The 19,648-nt window shown below is 52.0% G+C and overlaps 3 gene segments (V, D, J or C); all 3 read right to left on the bottom strand.

Moving 5' to 3' along the window:
- Positions 1-6,334: 6,334 nt before the first annotated feature.
- On the bottom strand, positions 6,335-7,030 carry LOC121816990 (immunoglobulin lambda variable 5-39-like). The segment is given in 2 exon segments: positions 6,335-6,843; positions 6,959-7,030. Coding segments are annotated over 2 exon segments (552 nt in total).
- A 3,529-nt stretch (positions 7,031-10,559) lies between these two features.
- Positions 10,560-11,144, bottom strand: LOC121816989 (immunoglobulin lambda variable 1-40-like). The segment is given in 2 exon segments: positions 10,560-10,939; positions 11,049-11,144. Coding segments are annotated over 2 exon segments (435 nt in total).
- Positions 11,145-11,359: 215 nt separating this feature from the next.
- LOC132658026 (immunoglobulin lambda variable 1-40-like) lies at positions 11,360-18,194 on the bottom strand. The segment is given in 3 exon segments: positions 11,360-11,440; positions 17,661-17,995; positions 18,105-18,194. Coding segments are annotated over 3 exon segments (462 nt in total).
- Positions 18,195-19,648: the final 1,454 nt, after the last annotated feature.

Here is a 19,648-nt window from a genome sequence, read left to right as displayed (position 1 = left end):
GTTCTTCATATAAGTGTCAGTTTTTACTGGATCCTGGACTGTGTGGAAATTGTTTGAAGAAACTCTGGGTTCCATTTCCTTTTCCTTTAACAGGAGATGCTTCTGTGGCGGAAGCTCAGGGATGTGCGTTCGCTGCCCAGGGACCCAGCAAGGGCGGCACTGACCCCCTGCTCTGTGCTGCCGACTCCGACCTGGGAACCAGGGGCGCCTGTGTGAGCAGCTCCGTCATCCAGGGGCGTGTGCCCACCCCCTGTGTGCCGCTGCCCTCGGGAGGGGAGTCGGGCTGAGGGGACAGCTGGGCTGCACTCAGGGGACACCTATTCTGCTGGGTTCCATGGCCTCAGGGCCTCCAGGAAGGGAGGGGCAGACGCCTTGCCCGGGGCGCCCCGTGGCTGTGGGGGATGCAGGCCTTTGTCTCCTTTTGCTCTGGCCTGAAGCACTGTGCAAACTTCCAAGCCGTCAGCCCATGAGAAACAGCAATAATCAGCGTCGTCCTCAGCATGAACTGAGGTGGTCAGAGAGGCCGAGCTGCCAGACTTGGAGCCAGAGAACCGATCCGGGACCCCTGAGGATCTTTAGCCATTTCCATAGGTCAGGAGTCTGGGGGCCCATCCTGGGAGCTGTTGGTACCAGCTCACATAATAACCCCCGATTATGTTGCTGCTTCCAGTACAAGAGATGGTGACCCTCTGGCCCAATATCCCGGAAAAGGAGGGCAGCTGAGTCAGCCCAGCCTGGGCCCAGGATCCTGGGAGGCGGAGAGACAGAGATGGTGACTCGGGGGTCCAGACACGAGTGCAGGGAGCAGGGCCTGTGAATCTTCCCAGGGGCCCTCCTCTGTTCTCCCATCCAGTCACCTGTGCAGAGAGCGCCCAGGTTGAGGAGCAGAGGGGACCCGGCCATGGTGGACACGGTCAGGGCGTCCTGCCATCTCTGGCCCCACAGCTGAGCAGAGCGTCCCCACACCGCTCCTTCCCCTCTTCATGCCCTCAGAGGGAGGGTCCATTCATTCAAATGAGTCCCACCCATCCGTCCCTGGGCACTGGCTCAGGCCCCTGTGCCTGAGGGTGGCCAGTGGGTGGGCTGGGGCGGGGCTGTATGTGGCCCTGGGGTGGGAGGTCACAGCTGGGAGCCACCGGCAGAGGCCACCAGGCAGCACCAGGGTCCCAGCTCGCATCCTCTTAACCACCTCACGATCGGCCCCCGAGCGCCCCCTGGGGTCCAGGCCCAGACACACATCCTGTGACCTGGGAACCAGCCCCCTCAGGGAAGCCCCTGACCTGCTCTGTCCTCTGTCTCCTTCTTGCCTTCAGGCCGGGAGCCCATTCTGTGTCCCCTGTGACCTCAGGGCCGTCTGTGGGCTCCCCTCCGACCCTCAGGGTCAGTCTGTACACGGCGCGCTTGGCAGCTCAGGGGTCAGGACTGAGGGGGCGTCGGGGACACGTATTCCTTTAAATCAGGCTCAGGTCAGGACAGTGGCGACCCCGAGGATGCAGCCTCCCGACTGTGCAGGAGGCGAGCGCTTTCTCCTTCATTAGAAATGAAGCAGTGCCTTACACACGCACACAAGCACACACAGCTTGCTTCGAGGTCCTTTCCCAGTGGAGAATAAGCATTTTGTTTTGAAATATGCTCCGTGACCCCACTGTACTGGTTCCTGGTCTCGTCTTTCCTACCTAAGTTAAACAAAGCACTTGCCACGTGTTCACTCCCTGTTGGCTTGGGAAGCAGAAGCCGCCTTTCTGAGTGAGGCTAACTCTGCTCCCAACTCCCGGGACAGAGAAGGCAAGGTGACTGTGGTGGCACCACCTGTGTCCAGGTGCCCAGATCACCATCACCGCCGTCCTCCTCCTCTTTCATCCAAGGATAGGAGCCCCCAGTGGTCAAGGAACCTGAGTGACTGCGGCTGGAGCCAAAGGACCAGTCGCGGCTCCTGAGGACTGGGGGCCCGCAGGCATCATGGTTTGGGGTCTCTGGCTGGGACCTGTTGGTTCCCGGACACCTCACACCGCCAGCTCTGCCGCTCTTTCTGGGACTAGAGGACCTGAGCACTGGGCTGGACAGTGGGCCCGGCTGAGACAGTCCAGACTGTGCTCCGGACTCTGTGCTCAGCGGGGAGGGGGCAGGTGGCATGTCACTGCTGCAGAGCCTGACTCCGAGCAGGCACAGCGACCCTTGAGTGGTGTCAGGAACCAGCATCTTTCCCTCTGACATCTAAGGGCTCCGCCCCGTCCCCACTGCTCACACCCCCTCCAGCTTCTCAAGGGAAGCAGGTGTAAGGAAGCCACACTGTAAACAATGCAGGGACCCACAGCCCGGCTGCTGAGTGTTTTCCTGGAAGAAACTGTTTCACTCCTGTTCAAGTTTTCTTTTGTATTTCTACTGAAAGTTTATTGTTATCATACAAATATGGTCAAAGTTTATGCTTTTAATTTTATGACTGGAAACAGATTCAGAAACACTTTGAACTGCTTTTCAGTTCAGTTCAGTCACTCAGTTGTGTCTGACTCTTCGTGACCCCATGAATCACAGCGCGCAAGTCCTCCCTGTCCATCACCAACTCCCAGAGTCTACCCAAACTCAAGTCCATTGAGTCGGTGATGCCATCCAGCCATCTCCTCCCCTGTCGTCCCCTTCTCCTCCTGCCCCCAATCCCTCCCAGCATCAGGGTCTTTTCCAATGAGTCAACTCTTCACATGAGGTGGCCAAAGTATTGGAGTTTCAGCTTCAGCACCAGTCCTTCCAATGAACACCCAGGACTGGTCTCCTTTAGGATGGACTGGTTGGATCTCGTTGCAGTCCAAGGGACTCTCAAGAGTCTTCTCCAACACCACACTTCAAAAGCATCAGTTCTTCGGCACTCAGCTTTCTTCACAGTCCAACTCTCACATCCATACATGACCACTGGAAAAACCATAGCCTTGACTTAGACGGACCTTTGTTGGCAAAGTAATGTCTCTGCTTTTGAACATGCTATCTAGGTTGGTCACAACTTTCCTTCCAAGGAGTAAGCGTCTTTTAAATCATGCTGCAATCACCATCTGCAGTGATTTTGGTTTATATCATTTTAAAATTCTATAGTATTTTTAATAATGTGGACTTGAATATTTTTGTATTCATTCTCAGTAATTTACAGCACAGTAATTCTCATATTAATTCTTCATATCAAAATAATTTCACATAACTTTTGACTTTTATTATTGGTTTGAAAACTTACATGGAAGTGAAGGTCTGGGAAGAACACTCCCCCACCCAGTGCATCCGTGACTCCACATATCCCCGCTGGATCTGGCTGTCAGCACCCTCCATGTTTCAGGGCACCTTCACTTTCTGGGACCAGCCAGGGCAGCTGTGGGGAAAATCTGTGAGTGCGTGTGTGATTGGTGAGGGGTCTGTGGTGGGGGGTGGCCTTTGTATTTTGTATTCAGAGTTCACAGATGTAGGTTCCATTTTCAAAGCCTTGGAGATACCACCCTGAATTTCAGGAGCCCTGAAATCACGCTGACACCCTCTTCTGTTAGAGCACTCGGGTCATAATTCTCACCAGCAGGTTGTGGGTCACAAAGGCGCTCCTGGTGGAGAGGTGACCCCAGGTGCCCACCGCAGGGGAACCTCAGGACTCCTGTATTCCTGGAGTTCAAGGACCCCTGCTGCACCTTCCCTTCCTCAGACATATCAGCTCATCTGGGACTAGAGGAAATTGGTTCCAGGGCTGTTTTATCCTCTATGTCTTTCCTCACAGTTTCCATTTCTTTGCTAAAACTTCCTACCTTGTGCTTCATGGCAGGTAAAGACCGTGTTTGCAGGGAGATTTGTGATCCATTTGGGAATGATTGTTATCTTTTTATTGCAGTATAGTTGCTTTACAATGATACTGTGGTGTTGGAGGAGAGTCTTGAGAGTCCCTTGGACAGCAAGGAGAGCAAACCAGTCAATCTTTAAGAAAATCAACCCTGAATACTCATGGAAGGACAATGATAAAGCTGAGGCTGCAATGCTGAACAGCCGACTCCTTGGGAAAAACCTTGATGCTGGGAAAGATAGAGGGCAGGAGAAGGGGATGACAGAGGAGGAGATGGTTGGATGGCATCACTGATTCACTGGACTTGGACTTGGGCAAATACCAGGAGATGGTGAGGGACAGAAAGCCTTGCGTGCTACAGTTCATGGGTTCACAAAGAGTGACACATGACTTTGTGACTGTACAACAAGCTGCTTTACAAGGCTGTGATATTTTCAATGACTGTTATCTTAGTGACACTCTGTTTTGAACTACAAACCTGGAGTATCTATTCACTGTGTCTTTAATTTCTTTAAGTGTTTTATATTGATTGTATCATACATGTTAGTGGTTTTATTTTTAGAAACTGGAGATTTATTCAGTTCCGTTCAGACACTCAGTCATGTCTGACTCTTTGCAGCCTCATGGACTGCAGCACGCCAGGCCTCTCTGTCCACCACCAACTCGCAGACCATACTCAAACTCATGCCCCTTGGGTCAGTGGTGCCATCCTGTTGGGAGCCGAGTTAGGCATTACTGACAAAATAGAGGCATGGCCCTAAACCCCTTCCCTTTGTTCCATAGGCACCGGCCCGGAATCAAGGAGTTAGGCTTCGTGATTCTGACTTGTGTTTTCCTTTCCTTGGCTGAGTTGACTGAAGAGAATATTAAGGTGCTTATTGTTGAGAGGAGCAAGAGAAGGCATAAAGCCTTCTGCAGCTGTGCTCAAAGAATAATTCATGAAGTTAATCACTGACATTTGTTCAAGGACTTTTACAAGAGAGTGTTCCAGGGTGAGCACAGAGGCCACAGCTTGAGAGGGATTCCTATCGGAAGCCTATGTGTGAGAAAAGTGTTTATGGCAAAGGAGTTTGCTGAATTTAGGGCTTAGGAATAATTAAAATAGTTAGAAGCTAAAGATTTAAGGATTGCTGTGATGTTACAATATTCTCCTATAGCTTATAAAAATTAGGGACATTAGAGATATTATTAGCTAGAAGCCCTTTCTAAGAAACAGTGAGCTTAGGATACTAGGGGCAAACAGGACTTAGAAAGATAAGAACTACACTGAGGAATGTGGTATGCAGCCCAGACATTAGCATGAGTTACAGCATATTCACAAGGACACATGAGAAAAAGTAGATGAGAGAATCGCTGAGGAACTCCTTTTGAGGGGCAACAATGATTTTTGGAGAAAAATAAATCAGGGTCAATGGGATCTAAACATATCAAACCTCTGACCTATGCTTTTTGTAAAAATATAGAAGAGAATCATAAGCTTGAAATAAACAGGCAGTCCAAGAACAATGAGAGGCTGCCTCAGTTTCTCTCGCCGACACTGCCCATCCCTTCAGGTTGAATCCCTGGCTGCTGGAGCTGGACTCCGGCACCATCCAGCCATCTCATCCTCTGTCATCCCTTTCTCCTCCTGCCTGCAATCCTTCCCAGTATCAGGATCTTTTCAAATGAGTCTGCTTTTTGCATCAGGTGGCCAAAGGACTGGAGTTTCAGCTTCAACATAAGTCCTTCCAATGAATATTCAGGACTGATCTCCTTTAGGATGGACCTCCTTGCTGTCCAAGGGACTCTCAAGGGTCTTCTTCAACACCACAGCTCAAAAGCATCAATTCTTCAGCACTCATTCTTCAACTCTCACATCCATACATGACTACTGGAAAAACCATAGCCTTGACTAGGTAGACCTTTGTTGGCAAAGCAATGTCTCTGCTTTTTAATATGTTGTCTAGGTTGATCATACCTTTTCTTCAAAGGAGTAGACGTCTTTTAATTTGATGGCTGCAGTTGCCATCTGAAGTGATTTTGGAACCCCCCAAAATAAAGTTTGCCACTGTTTCCACTCTTTCTCCACCCATTTGCCATGAAGTGATGGGGCCGAATGCCATGATCTTCGTTTTCTGAATGTTGAGCTTTAAGCCACCGTTTTCACTCTCCTCTTTCACTTTCATCAAGATGCTCTTTAGTTTTTCTTCACTTTCTGCCATAAGGGTGGTGTCGTCTGCATGTCTGAGGTTATTGATATTTCTCCCAGCAATCTTGATTCCAGCTTCTGCTCCATCCAGCCCAGCGTTTCTCATGATGATTCATTACTGAACTACAAAATACGATTCATTCCTGCATGTTGACTTTTATATCACAAAATGCCGAGTGAAACACTCACAGAGGCCTGTCTTATTGAGCCCTTGACCCTGAGCTGGGCCTGGCCTGAAACCACCGCTTCTGGGCTCCACCATGGTCTCCACTGAAAGGTTTTTATCTTTGAACAAGCTACATTTGCCCAAGAAAACCTGCATTGAATAAGAGTATCTTAGCAATCTAAAAGCTGAATTGAAGCAAAAGATACATTATAAAATCTGCTGGTTTGAGGAAAATCAGGTGCTTGCCAAATATCTGACAATTGGAAGTCACCCCGAGCTCGACTTCATCCGAGCCACGAGCAGGGGTGAGTGGAGGAGGTTTCTGTCTCGCTTCCTCACTGCTCTGGGGCACCGTGTGGGCATTAGTGTCGCCATGCCACACAGCACAGTGATAGTCGGCCTCGTCCTCGGGCTGCAGCCCAGAGATGAGCAGGAGCCCTGCGTTGGCTGAGGCATCTTTGGATCCAGAGAAGCGGTTGGGGACTCCAGAACTTTGGTTCTTATCGGAGTCTGACTTGACCCTCACGACATACCATGGAGGGCTTCCTGGCTTCTGCTGGAACCAAGATAAGGAGAAATCACCAACACTGTAGCCGCTGCTCAGGGTGCAGGAGAGTCTGGCTGATGCTCCCGGAGAGCCAGAGAGGGAGGCCGGCTGAGTCAGCACAGGCTGGAAGAGGGAACCTGCAGACACAGACACAGGGGAGACGGGGCAGGAGCTGCAGGGAAGAGTCCCAGAGTCTGCGCCCCAGGGGCTGATGAGGCTGGGGCTGAGCCCTGGTGCCCGGGGCCCGTGCCTTCCTGTGCAGAGAGAGGAGCACGAGCAGGAGAGGAGTCCAGGCCATGGTGCTCACAGCTTCCTGGTCCCCACAGTGGGCTGGGCTGCCCCAGGCCTCCTGTTCTCCCCCAGCCTCTGCCAGAGGAGGGGCTGCCATGCAAATAGGGGTCCTCTCAGGGCCCACCCTCCCCCTCCTTGAACCCTGGTGGTGGAGCTCAGGTCACGGCTCAGACTAGGGAGCCCCCAGGAGGAAGCCCCTGCTGAGACCACACAGGTCTCTGCTCAGGGGGCTCTGCAGCCAGAGAGGAGGCACCACTGAGTTCCCTCAGGAGCACAGGCCCCTAGGCCAGCTCCTGGAGTGAGTGGTGCTCCCTGAGCAGCTGTGCAGGGACCCCAGGGCACTCCCAGTGCCCCCCTACTGGTTACATGTGAGAAAAAGCTTGCAGAAAAGGGGGGTGAAATTCATACTTTTCTGAACAAGAATAGCACTGGCTCTTGTAGAGAAATATTCAAAAGCAGGCTGAAATGCTTAGAAAAAAATAACATTTTACCATGGAATTACTCCACAAAAAGACACTGTAAGGAAGCATTTAACAGGAGGCTTCCTGTGTGCTGTTTTGGATCTGTCCTGAATCCTCTGTTCCTTATTAATTCCTGAATATTCAGGAATTAAGAGGGGTAAGCAAACGCTCCCGGGGCTGAGGACTGCATGCATTTCCTTCGTTAGTTTTTCCGTATGGTGGTAAGTAACTATTTACGACCCTCTTCCTTTTATGAACCATACGGTAAAAGTGATTATTTATAACCCTCTCTCTTTGGTATGGATTGCCTTATGTTTCCTTGATAATTTGTAAGTCTGGACTTTTGATCTTTATCTTTGCTGAACAAAGCTACCTTGTAAGACAGTATATAGACCCACACTATGTTAAATAAAACACCTTTGCTCCATCAGAGCTTGGGTCCCCGAGTCTCTCTCTAATTCTCCGGAGTATAGAAACCTGTTGTGCTCACTCTCCTGCCTGGGCTCCTAAGACCCTCTCGAGAAGGTGCACTGTGCCTTCACCCCCTCGAGAGGGCGCCCGGTGCCTTCATGAGCGACGCAAGCCCTGTATCAAGGGCTTTATTGGTTTGCTGCTTAAACCAAGGAATATCCGCTTATTTCTCTCTCTCTCTTACTTTCTTAATGTTGATTCCGGACCACCAGGTTCTGGTCCATTAAAGGACCTCAACAAGACACAATGTATCCTTATTTACCATATGTGACATACTTCAGCAATTACTTGCTTCCCACTGATTTTTTTGTATACATTTTTTGTAACATTGAAAAACATGAAAAATTTTGTGGTTCTTTGAGGAAGTAGTTTAAGTGTCATACATACAACTCATACATAAAACAGATAAAAGGGCAATTTACAGGGCTTCCCTTGCGGTCCATTGTTTACGGTTCTACTTGCCAATGGAGGAGATATGGGTTCAGTACCTGGTCCAGGAAGATTCCACAATTCTCAGAACAACTAAGCCCCAGAGCCCCAACTACGGACGGTTGCTCACCTGGAGCCTGTGCTCTGCATCAAAAGGAGCCACCTCAATGAAAGGCTGCATACCGAATGAAGAGCAGCTACAGCTCCCTGCCACCGGAGAAAGCTGGGGAGCAATGAAGACCCAGCCCAGTCATTAATACACAAATACATTACATTTTAAATAAGGAGAAAACAGACAATATTATTGTCAACTACAAGCTGGCACTTTCTACAAACCCGTATTTGCTAATTCCTGAAAAACAACAACTAGGGCCTTTGCCAGCTGCCTCTGCAGCTGCGCTTGCTACGCTTCGCCCCTGCATGAAAGGAGTTCAGGGTGGAGAGCGAGGCACTCGGTGCTCCAGGGAAGCCAGTGGAACAGGTCTCTAGGCAGTTAGATATTTTCAGGAACGAATTTCATGATCCCAATGCTTGCATCTCTTCATATCTAGAAAATCACTACACTCCTTCTCTGCAGGCCACAGGCCCTTCCTCTATCTCCTGGGATGTCCCAGCCCCCAGCAGACTGCCCATTGGACAGCAGGCTTGCAGATGGCACCCCCAGGAGAGTGGGCTGAGGGGCCTTTCTAGGTCCTCCCTGGGCACAGGGATGCTCTCACACTGGGACTCTTGTTTCCGTGGAAACCGACCATATTCCACAATGCGCATCTCTGTTAGCTGTGACCCCACAGTCCAGCCCCACCTACTGTGCGGACCCTGCACGTGTGTGTGTCAGGCCACTGACGGGGAGCAGCAGGACACATACCTGGTGACATGTGGTGCTCTGCGACCCCACGTGGGGGTGGGGCCAGGAGCTCAGGGCTCGGGGCTGTCTTCCCCCTGGCCTGTAGCCCCAGTTTGCCGCTGGACTGCCCTCCCACCTGAGTGAGAACAATCAGCTTCGTCCTTGGCGCTAAGTGCCCTAGAGCCTCTCTGAGACCCCGCGGGCTGGTCGTGACTCCTGTAGTCAGGGGTCTGTGGACCCTGCCCAGTTGTTGCTGCAGCCAAGCTGCCCCCTTGGTGCCTACACTCTTGCTCGTCCCAGTGCGGGTGAGTGTGGCTCAGTGTCCATGGACAGAGTCACTGACCCTGACTGAGTCCACCCTGACGTTTCCCCGGATGCCTTGAGAGGACAGAGAAAGCAGAGAGCAAGACCTGCTCCCTGTGCAGGAGAGAGCAGTGAGGGGGAGAGTGGGGCTACCCAGGTCTGAAATGCCCTCAGACGGATCCCCCACCTCGGACCCTGAGAATAGAACAGTCGGACCGTATGTCCCCAGTGACGGGAGACAGATTTTCTCTTTCCTTCGAGACCCTGTCCTGGGAACAGGCTGCTGGAGGGACTTTGAGGACAGAGGGGAGAGGAGGAGCCTCCATGCACAGGCAGACCCCCGATGTCCTGGACCCAGGGTGGGGCAGCAGCAGCAGCAGGTCCAGCCAAAGCCTGAGCAGGAAGCCGCTGCACAGCCCCATCTCCCCAGAGGGAAAGGAGTCCTGGTCTAGTTCCCGCAGGCCTGGAGCTCTGGGGGAGCCTGAGAGGCTGTCACAGGAAAGGCAGGAGCAGCAGCCTGGGCCTCAGCTCAGCCCACCGATGGCCATGGAGCCCCAACTGCAGCCTTGAGACCAAGAAACGGAGCAGGGATCCCCACGGGTCCACCACTAGCATCGGAGAGGACGAGGGCTGTTGGGACCAGGACACGTACTGGACAGTGATGCCTCCTGAATCAGACCCAGCTCCACTGTTTCTCTGCTTCTGACCTGAACCATCATGGACTCTGACCCCAGGGCCTCGGGCATTCAGGACTTTGTGCGCAGTTTTAGATAATCAATGGCAACCCACTCCAGTATTCTTGCCTGGAGAATCCCATGGATGGGGGAGCCTCGTGGCTCCTACAGTCCATGGGGTCACAAAGAGTCGGACACGACTGAGTGATTTCACTTTCACTTAGATAATCAAACACCATGTGGTTGCCGTAGAAAAGCCTTGATGATGGGGCAGAATTAAGATGATCTGAACAGATTTCCAGGACCAAGTTCCTGGTGTGGGGCTCAGACCTCCGTTTTAAATCAAAGAAACAACAGAAGTGTCTGCATCGGCAGAAGATGCTTCAGCCCAGGAGGCCCGTCACTTGGGGGAGAGCAGGTTTTTGTCTCGCTTCCCCCCTGGCCTGGAGCACTGTGCCATTGCTGCTACTACTATCATAAGCGGCACAGTAATAATCCGCCTCGTCCTCAGCCTGGAGCGAGCTGATGGTCAGGGTGGCTGTGTTCCCAGACCTGGAGCCAGAGAATCGGTCGGGGACCCCCGAGGCTCGACTGGTTGCACCATAGATGAGGAGTTTGGGGGCTGATCCTGGGACCTGTTGGTACCAGCTACCATAACCACGCCCGATGTTGCTGCTGCTTCCAGAGCAGGTGATGGAGACCCTCTGGCCCAGGGACCCGGACACGGAGGACGGCTGAGTCAGCACAGCCTGGGCCCAGGATCCTGGAAGGGAGAGAGACAGAGATGGTGACTCTGGGGTCCAGACACGAGAGCACGGAGCAGGGTCTGTGAGTCTTCCCAGGCCCCATCCCCTGTCCCCGCATCCAGTCACCTGTGCAGAGAGCAACCAGGGTGAGGAGCAGAGGGGACCAGGCCATGGTGGACATGTCGGCGTCCTGCCGTCTGCGGCCCCACAGCTGAGCAGAGCGTCCGCACACCGCTCCTGCCCCTCTTCATAGCCGGAGAGGGGGCGGGGCCTCGCATGCAAATCACGCCCCCCCCCCCCCAGCTCTCTGCTGCCTCCCTGGGCCCCGGTCAGGTCCCTGTGCCTGAGGGAAGCTAGGGCCGGGCAGGGCCGGGGCTGTGGGCCGCCCGTGGGTGGGAGGTCACGGCTCGGCGCCCTGAGCAGAGGCCGCCAGGCAGTCAGCCCCGGGCCGGCTCGCAGCCCCGACGGTCAGGAGCGGCCGCCGCGCGCCCCCTGGTGTCCAGGCGCAGACACACATCCTGCGGCCGGGCAGCAGAGCGCTTCAGGGCCGGCTCCTGCCCTCTGCTCTGTGCGCTGTCCCCGCCTCGGGTTCAGGCCAGGCGCCCCTTCTGGGTCCCTGTGACCTCAGGGCCAACCGTAGGCTCTCCTCAGACCCTTCATGTCGAGTGTGTCCGCTTTTCTCCCGGCTGCTCAGGGATTAGGGGTGAGGGGACGTCTGGGACACGAATTCGCCTCAGATCAGGATCTGATCAGGGCCGTTCTGCTCCCAGGGAGGCCCGTCCCTGTCTGTGCAGGACAGGGGTCCCTTCTCTTCGGGCCTCCTCCCTGATGGCCAGAGCCCTGCTTCCTCTGGGTGTCCCCTCAGCCCTGAGGAGGACGGGGCTCTTCCCTGTGGAGGGCAGGAGGGTGCGGGGAGAGGCCCTGGAACCGAAATGCCTGGGTCTTTCCTGTGCACGAGCCTCTCCACACATGGGACCCCGTGCCGCTGTCCTGTCTCATGAGGGACACCTCCTGGGCGTCTCTCCTGCCGGCACAGGGCACCGGCTGCAGGGAGCAGGGCTGGTGATGCTCCCGGCAGTTTCTATTGAGACTCTGAAGGGCTCTGAGTGGCTTTTGTTCCCAGGGAGTCTGATACGTGATGGCTGTTAGGATCAAAGAGTGGGTTTGAGAAGGTACAGTTCAGGGACTGTTTGATCGGAAAAGGCCAGCTGACTGTACTTTGCCCTGCACTGCGTGTGTGTGTTACACTGCGGATGTGTGACTGTGAGATTTTAAATGAACCAAAACGTGTAAATGGATTGCCGAAAATCTAAGGTCAGCACTTAAAACAGCTGCATGAAGTTTCTGAGGAAAATCATATGCTCTGTTTTAATTTTGCATTGACAGCGGTACCCTTCTTGTTTGGTCGCTGAGTCGTGTCCGATTCTTCAGGACCCGATGCACTGTAGCCCGCCGGGCTCCTCGTCTATGGGTTGCCCTAAGCAAGAATACTGGCGTGGGTTTCCATCATTATTTGGGGGAGTTCTCTCCTTTTACTAAGAACATTTTAATTCAATGACACAGCATGTATCCTATGAAACTTTATTTCTTAACAGATGATGTATAACTCTTACAAAGATATTTGCATTCTTAAGGTTTTTTTTGGTGTCTGAGTGAGGCAGGGCTGGAACCAGCCTCTTTCTGCCACTTATTACAGTTCCACTGGGATATTTTTATCTCTGGGCAGGGATTTCTGTCTGTAAACAGAGAGGGCTGAGGTATCTGAACCATCAGTCAGTCTCAGATCTGAGAAGAGGGACAGTACATGACAGGTCAGATCTGTTGTTCTCGGGAAGCCCAGAAGTGACCGCAGGAGGTTAATCAGAGTTAACCGTGGTCCAGACAGAGCAGCAGGGATGGCCCCACGGGGAGGGCACAGGGGAGGTTTTAGTCTCACTTCCTTGTGTGTTTGGAGCACCTTGTTAGTATCAGTGCTGCTGTGACGGTCTGAACAGTATTGGCCAGCCTCGTCCTCAGCTGCAGCCCCGAGGTGAGCAGGATCCCTGCACTGGATGAGGCAGCCTTAGATCCAGAAAAACGTCTGGACCCTGGAGCCTTGATACTTATTGGAGTCTGAGTAGAACCTCAGGAGTTACTGAGGAGACCCCTGACTTCTGTTGGCATAGGCGCCAACACAATACCCACTGCTCAGGGTGCAGATGAGTCTGGCTGATTCTCCCAGAGACGCAGAGAGGGAGGTCAGCTGAGTCAGCACGGGCTGGGAGAGGGAACCCGCAGACACAGACACAGGGGAGATGGGGCAGGAGCTGCAGGAAAGTTTCCCAGAGTCTGCGCCCCAGGGGCTGATGAGGCTGGGGGCTGAGCCCTGGTGCCCGGGGCCCGCCCCTACCTGTGCAGAGAGAGAGGAGCACCAGCAGGAGAGGAGTCCAGGCCACGGTGCTCACAAGACCCTGGTCCCCACAGTGGGCTGGGCTGCCCCAGGCCGCCTTTTCTGCCCCTGCCTCTGCCAGAGGAGGGGCTGCTGTGCAAATGGGGTCCATCCAGGACCTACCCAGCCCCTCCTTGAGCCCTGGTGCTGGAGAGCAACTCACAGGTCAGACTCAGGGAGAGGTGGGGGCTACCCACTTTGATCCCCTGGGAGGAAGCACCTGCTCAGGGCACTCTGCACGCAGAGAGGACACACTGCTGACTGCCCCCAGAAGCACAGACCCTGCCCCAGCCCAGCTCCTGGAGTGGAGTGGTGCTTCCTGAGCAATTGTGATGGGACCCCAGGGCAGTCCCAAAGCGCCCCCTGCCTGGAACATGTGGAAAATGTTGCAGAAAAAGAGATGAAATTCATACCTTTATAAGAAGGTACAACATTGGCTCTACTAGAGAAAATTTTAAAAAACATTAAAATACTTAGAAAAATAGAAAATTTTATCATGGAATTACTACACAAAAAGGCAATGTATCCTTATTTACTGGAAATATGTAACAGTTCAGCTCAGTTCAGTTCAGTCGCTCAGCCACGTCCAAGTATTTGCAACCCCGTGGAGCACCACAGCCGGGCCTCCCTGTACATCACCAGCTCCCAGAGTTTACCCAAACTAATTTCCATCGAGTCAGTGATGCCATCCAACCATCTCATCCTCTGTCGTCCCCTTCTCCTCCTGTCCTCAATCTTTCCCAGCATCACGGTCTTTTCAAATGAGTCAGCTCTTCGCATCATGTGGCCAAAGTATTGGAGTTTCAGCTTCAAAATCAGTTCTTTCAATGAACATTCAGGACTGACCCCCTTTAGGATGGACTGGTTGGATCTCCTTGCAGTTCAAGGGACTCTCAAGAGTCTTCTCCAACACCACGGTTCAAAAGCATCAGTTCTTCGGTGCTCAGCTTTTTTATACTCTAACTCTCATATCCATTCGTGACTACTGCAAAAACCATAACCTCAACTGGATGGACCTTGTTGGTGAAATAATGAATAATGTCTCTGCTTTTCAATATGCTGTCTAGGTTGGTCATAACTTTCCTTCCAAGGAGTAAGCATCTTTTAATTTCATGGCTGCAGTCACCATCTGCAGTGATTTTGGAGCCTCCCAAAAGAGTCAGCCACTGTTTCCACTGTTTCCCCATCTGTTTGCCATGAAGTGATGGGACCAGATGCCATGATCTTTGTTTTCTGAATGTGGAGCTTTAAGCCAACTTTTCACTCTCCTCTTCCACTTTCATCCAGAGGCTCTTTAGTTATTCTTCACCTTCTGACATGAGTGGTGTCATCTGCATATCTGAGGTTATTGATATTTCTCCCAGCAATCTTGATTCCAGCTTGTGCTTCATCAAGCCCAGCGTTTCTCATGATGTACTCTGCATAGAAGTTAAACAAGCAGGGTGACAATATACCGCCTTGCGTACTCCTTTCCCACATTGGAAACAGTCTGTTGTTACATCTCTGGTTCTAACTGTGGCTTCCTGACTTGCATACAGACTTCTTAAGAGGCAGGTCAGGAGATCTGATATTTCAACTTCTTTCAGAATTGTCCACAGTTTATTGTGATCCCCACAGTCAAAGGCTTTGGCATAGTCAATCAAGCAGAAATAGATGTTTTTCTGGAACTCGCTGGCTTTTTCGATGATCCAGCGGATGTTGGAAATTTCATCTCTAGTTCCTCTGCCTTTTCTAAAACCAGCTTGAACATCCGGAAGTTCACAGTTCATGTATTGCTGAAACCTGGCTTGGAGGATTTTGAGCATTACTTTACTAGCATGTGAGATGAGTGCAATTGTGCGGTAGTTTGAGCATTCTTTGGCATTGCCTTTCTTTGGGATTGGAATGAAGACTGACCTTTTCCCGTCCTGTGGCCACTGCTGAGTTTTCCAAATTTGCTGGCATATCGAGTGCAGCACTTTCACAGCATCATCTTTCAGGATTTGAAACAGCTCCACTGGAATTCCATCACCTCCACTAGCTTTGTTTGTAGTGATGCTTTCTAAGGCCCACTTGACTTCACATTCCAGGATGTCTAGCTCTAGGTGAGTGATCACACCATCGTGATTATCTGGGTCATGAAAATGTCTTTTTGTACAGTTCTTCTGTGTATTCTTGCCACCTCTTCTTAATATCTTCTGCTTCTGTTAGGTCCATACCATTTCTGTCCTTAATTGAGCCTATCTTTCCTTGAAATGTTCCCTTGGTATTTCTAATTTTCTTGAAGAGATCTCTAGACTTTCCCATTCTATTGTTTTCCTCTACTTCTTTGCACTGATCACTGACAAAGGCTTTCTTATCTCTCCTTGCTATTCTTTGGAACTCTGCATTCAAATGGGTATATCTTTCCTTCTCTCCTTTGCTTTTCACTTCTCTTTTCACAGCTATTTGGAAGGCCTCCTCAGGCATTTTGCTTTTTTGTATTTGTTTTTCTTGGGGATGGTCTTGATCCCTGTCTCCTCCACAATGTCACGAACCTCTGTCCATAGTTCATCAGGCACTCTATCAGATCTAGTCCCTTAAATCTATTTCTCACTTCCACTGTATAATCATAAGGGTTTTGATTTAGGTCATACCTGAATGGTCTAGTGGTTTTCTCTACTTTCTTCAATTTAAGTCTGAATTTGGCAATAAGGAGTTCATGATCTGAGCCATAGTCAGCTCCCGGTCTTGTTTTTGCTGACTGTATAGAGCTTCTCCATCTTTAGCTGCAAAGAATATAATCAATCTGATTTTGGTATTGACCTTCTGGTGATGTCCATGTGTAGAGGTTTCCCTTGTCTTGTTGGAAGAGAGTGTTTGCTATGACCAGTGTGTTCTCTTGGAAAAACTCTGTTAGCCTTTGCCCTGCTTCATTCTGTACTCCAAGGCCAAATCTGCCTGTTACTCCAGGTGTTTCTTGACTTCCTACTTTTGCATTCCAATCCCCTATAATTAAAAGAAGATCTCTTTTAGGTGTTAGTTCTAAAAGGTCTTATAAGTCTTCATAGAACCGTTCAACTTCAGCTTCTTCAGCGTTGCTGATCAGGGTATGCACTTGGATTACAGTGATATGGAATGGTTTGCCTTGGAAACAAACAGAGATCATTCTGTCCTTTTTGATGTATCCAAGTCCTGCATTTTGGACTCTTTTGTTGACTAGGATGGCTACTCCATTTCTTCTAAGGGATTCCCGCCCACAGTATTAGACATAATGGTCGTCTGAGTTAAATTCACCCATTCCAGTCCATTCGCTGATTCCTAGAATGTCGACGTTCACTTTTGCCCTCTCCTGTTTGACCACTTCCGATCTGCCTTGATTCGTGGACCTAACATTCCTAACGTTCTAACTTGTGATAAAAGCAAGGTCCAATGCTGTACAGGTCCAATACTTCATAGGAACAAACTTCAGCAATTCCAGGCTCCCCATAGACATGCTCTCTTTATATATATATAATACTGAAAAGTACAAAAACTTTGTGGTTTTGATGAAGCAAAGTGTTGTACCTACAACTGTTACACAAAACATAAAAGGGGTGTTGGCACAATTTCCCTCGTGGTCCATGTCTAAGGTTGCCAGTGGAGGAGATGTGGCTTCAGTACCCGGTCCGTAAAGATGCCGCATTTTGAGGGACAGCTAAGCCACAGAGCCCCAGCTACCGAAGCCCGGCACCTGGAACCTGTGCTCTGCGTTAAGAGAAGCCACCACAATGAAAAGCCTGCAAACCGAATGAAGAGTAGCTAGAGCTCCCTGCTGCCCGAGAAAGCTCATGAGCCATGAAGACCCCATGGAGTCATAAAGAAACAAATAAAGTAATAAAGCTCTAAGAAAGAACAGGAAAATGGGACTATTACTGTCAACTGCAAACTGCCACTTGTCAAGAGCATTTGCCAACAGCTGAACAACAACTAGAGCACGTGCCAACGGCCTGAGCAGCTGTACCTGCTGACCTTCGACACTGCATGCAAGGAGTCCAGGGAGGAGAGCGAGGCACTCGGTGCTCAAGGGAAACCAGTGGAACAGGTCTATAGGTAGTTAGATGTTTTCAGGAACTGATTTCATGATCCCAGTGCTTGCATTTCTTCAAATCTAGAAAATCACTAAATTCCTTCATGGGGACATCAGCTGCTTGTGACTAGCAGAAAGCCTCTTGTAAAGTAAGCTCCTGATTGCACTGAACTCCGCCCCGCCACCTTGCCTTCTCCACAATGTTAGATATTGGCTGCTTTGACAGGGGATGGTTCAGGCCCAGGAGGCCCATGACTGTCGGGAGGAGAGGTTTTTGTCTCACTTCCCCCCTGGTCTGGAGCTCTGTGCCAGCACTGATGCTGCTGTCATAAGCTGAACAGTAATAATCCGCCTCGTCCTCAGCCTGGAGCGAGCTGATGGTCAGGGTGGCTGTGCTGCCCGACTTGGAGCCAGAGAATCGGTCGGGGACGCCTGTCGGTCGTTTGCTGTTTTGATAGATGAGGGTTCTGGGGGCCGATCCTGGGAGCTGCTGGCACCAGCCCACATAATAACCACCCCCGATGTTGCTGCTGCTTCCAGAGCAGGTGATGGAGACACTCTGGCCCAGGGACCTGGACACAGAGGACGGCTGAGTCAGCACAGCCTGGGCCCAGGATCCTGGAAGGGGGAGAGACAGAGATGGTGACTCGGGGGTCCAGACAACAGAGGAGGCAGCAGGGCCTGTGTGTCTTCCCAAGACCCTTCCCCTGTCCCCACATCCAGTCACCTGTGCAGAGAGCGACCAGGGTGAGGAGCAGAGGCGACCAGGCCATGGTGGACACGGTCAGGGCGTCCTGCCGTCTGTGACCCCACGAGCGTCCCCACACCGCTCCTTCCCGTCTTCATATCCTGAGAGGGGGAGGGGCCTTTCATGCAAATCACGCTGCCCCCACCCCAGCTCCCTGACCCTCCCTGGGCCCCGGGTCAGGTCCCTGTGCTGGCGGGTGACCTGGGCGTAGGCAGGGGCGGGGCTGCTGGGGGCCCACCAGTCGGAGGTCACAGCTGGTGAGCTCAGCCCCACGGCCCTGCCCCTGCGGACCCACTGGCCACCCTCCAGCACAGGGACCTGAACCTGGGCTGATCCCAGCTCTCACCCCTCCAGATCCGCATAAACAGCCCCCAAGCCCCCCCCGGTGTCCAGGCCCGGACACACATCCTATGACCTGCCGATCAGAACCTCGCAGGAACAGCTCCTGGCCCCGCTCTGTGCACTGTCCCCTCCTTAAGGCCAGGTCAGGCGCCCCTTCTGTGTGCTCCATGACCTCATGGCCATCTGGGGCTCACCTCAAGACTCACCTCAGACCCTCAGGGAAGTCTGTCCACAGCACCCTTGGCTGCTCAGAAGTCAGGATACAGGGGGCATCTGTGACACAAATTTCTTTAAATCATGATCAAGTCAGGGTCGTCCATGACGACCCCATGCATGTAGCTACCTGGCTGCGCAGGCGGTCAGATTCTTTGCTTTTTTTAGAAATGAATCAGTGTGTCTTCCGCACACACACACACACACACACACACACACTACTCAGGGTGCTTCTCCAGTGGGTTATAGGCATTTTGCTCTTAAATACGCTCCCTGATCCAACTCTACCATCCTCCTGGTCTCCTCTTTCTTATTCAGTTAAATGAAATACATCCCACCCTTCCTTCTGTATCTGCTTGGGAGTCAGAAGCTGCCTTCAGGAGTCAGGCTTACTCTGCTCCCAGCTCCCAGGACACAGAGGAGAAGGTGACCTTGGTGGCACCGCCTGTGACCAGGTGCCCATTTCATACTCACTCTCCTGGTCTTCGCCTTCCATCCTAGGACAGGGGCCCAGAGTCGTCAAGGAAATTGAGTGGCCACGTCTGGAGCCAGAGGAGCAATGGTGGCTCTGAGGGTTGGGGGCCAGCAGGCATCAGGGTGTGGGTTTTCTGCGGGGCCTGTTGGTGCACAGATGCATCACCTCCCCAGCTCTGCTGCCCTTTCAGGACAAGAGGACCTGAACGGCAAAGCAGACGATGGCCCGGCGGAGGTAGCGCAGACTGAGCAGGGGACCCTGGGGGACAGGCGGCATGTCACTGCTGCAGAGCCCGACACTGAGAAGGCAGCAGGGCCCCCCGGCATGGTGTGGGAACTAGCGTCTCTCCTCGTGATGGCTGAAGGCGCTACCTTGGACCTCTGCTCTCACCCCTCCACCTTCTCAGGAGATAACACGTGACTCATGTGGTCAAAGTGTATACTATCTTTTAGTCAGCTGGCACCAGAATATCACACACTTTGAACTACTCATA

This window comes from Ovis aries, chromosome 17, assembly GCF_016772045.2.
Source record: "Ovis aries strain OAR_USU_Benz2616 breed Rambouillet chromosome 17, ARS-UI_Ramb_v3.0, whole genome shotgun sequence".
Classification (NCBI taxonomy): Eukaryota; Metazoa; Chordata; class Mammalia; order Artiodactyla; family Bovidae; genus Ovis; species Ovis aries.
The sequence above is the reverse complement of the archived record's forward strand: the minus strand, read 5'-3'. Positions and strand labels throughout refer to the sequence as shown.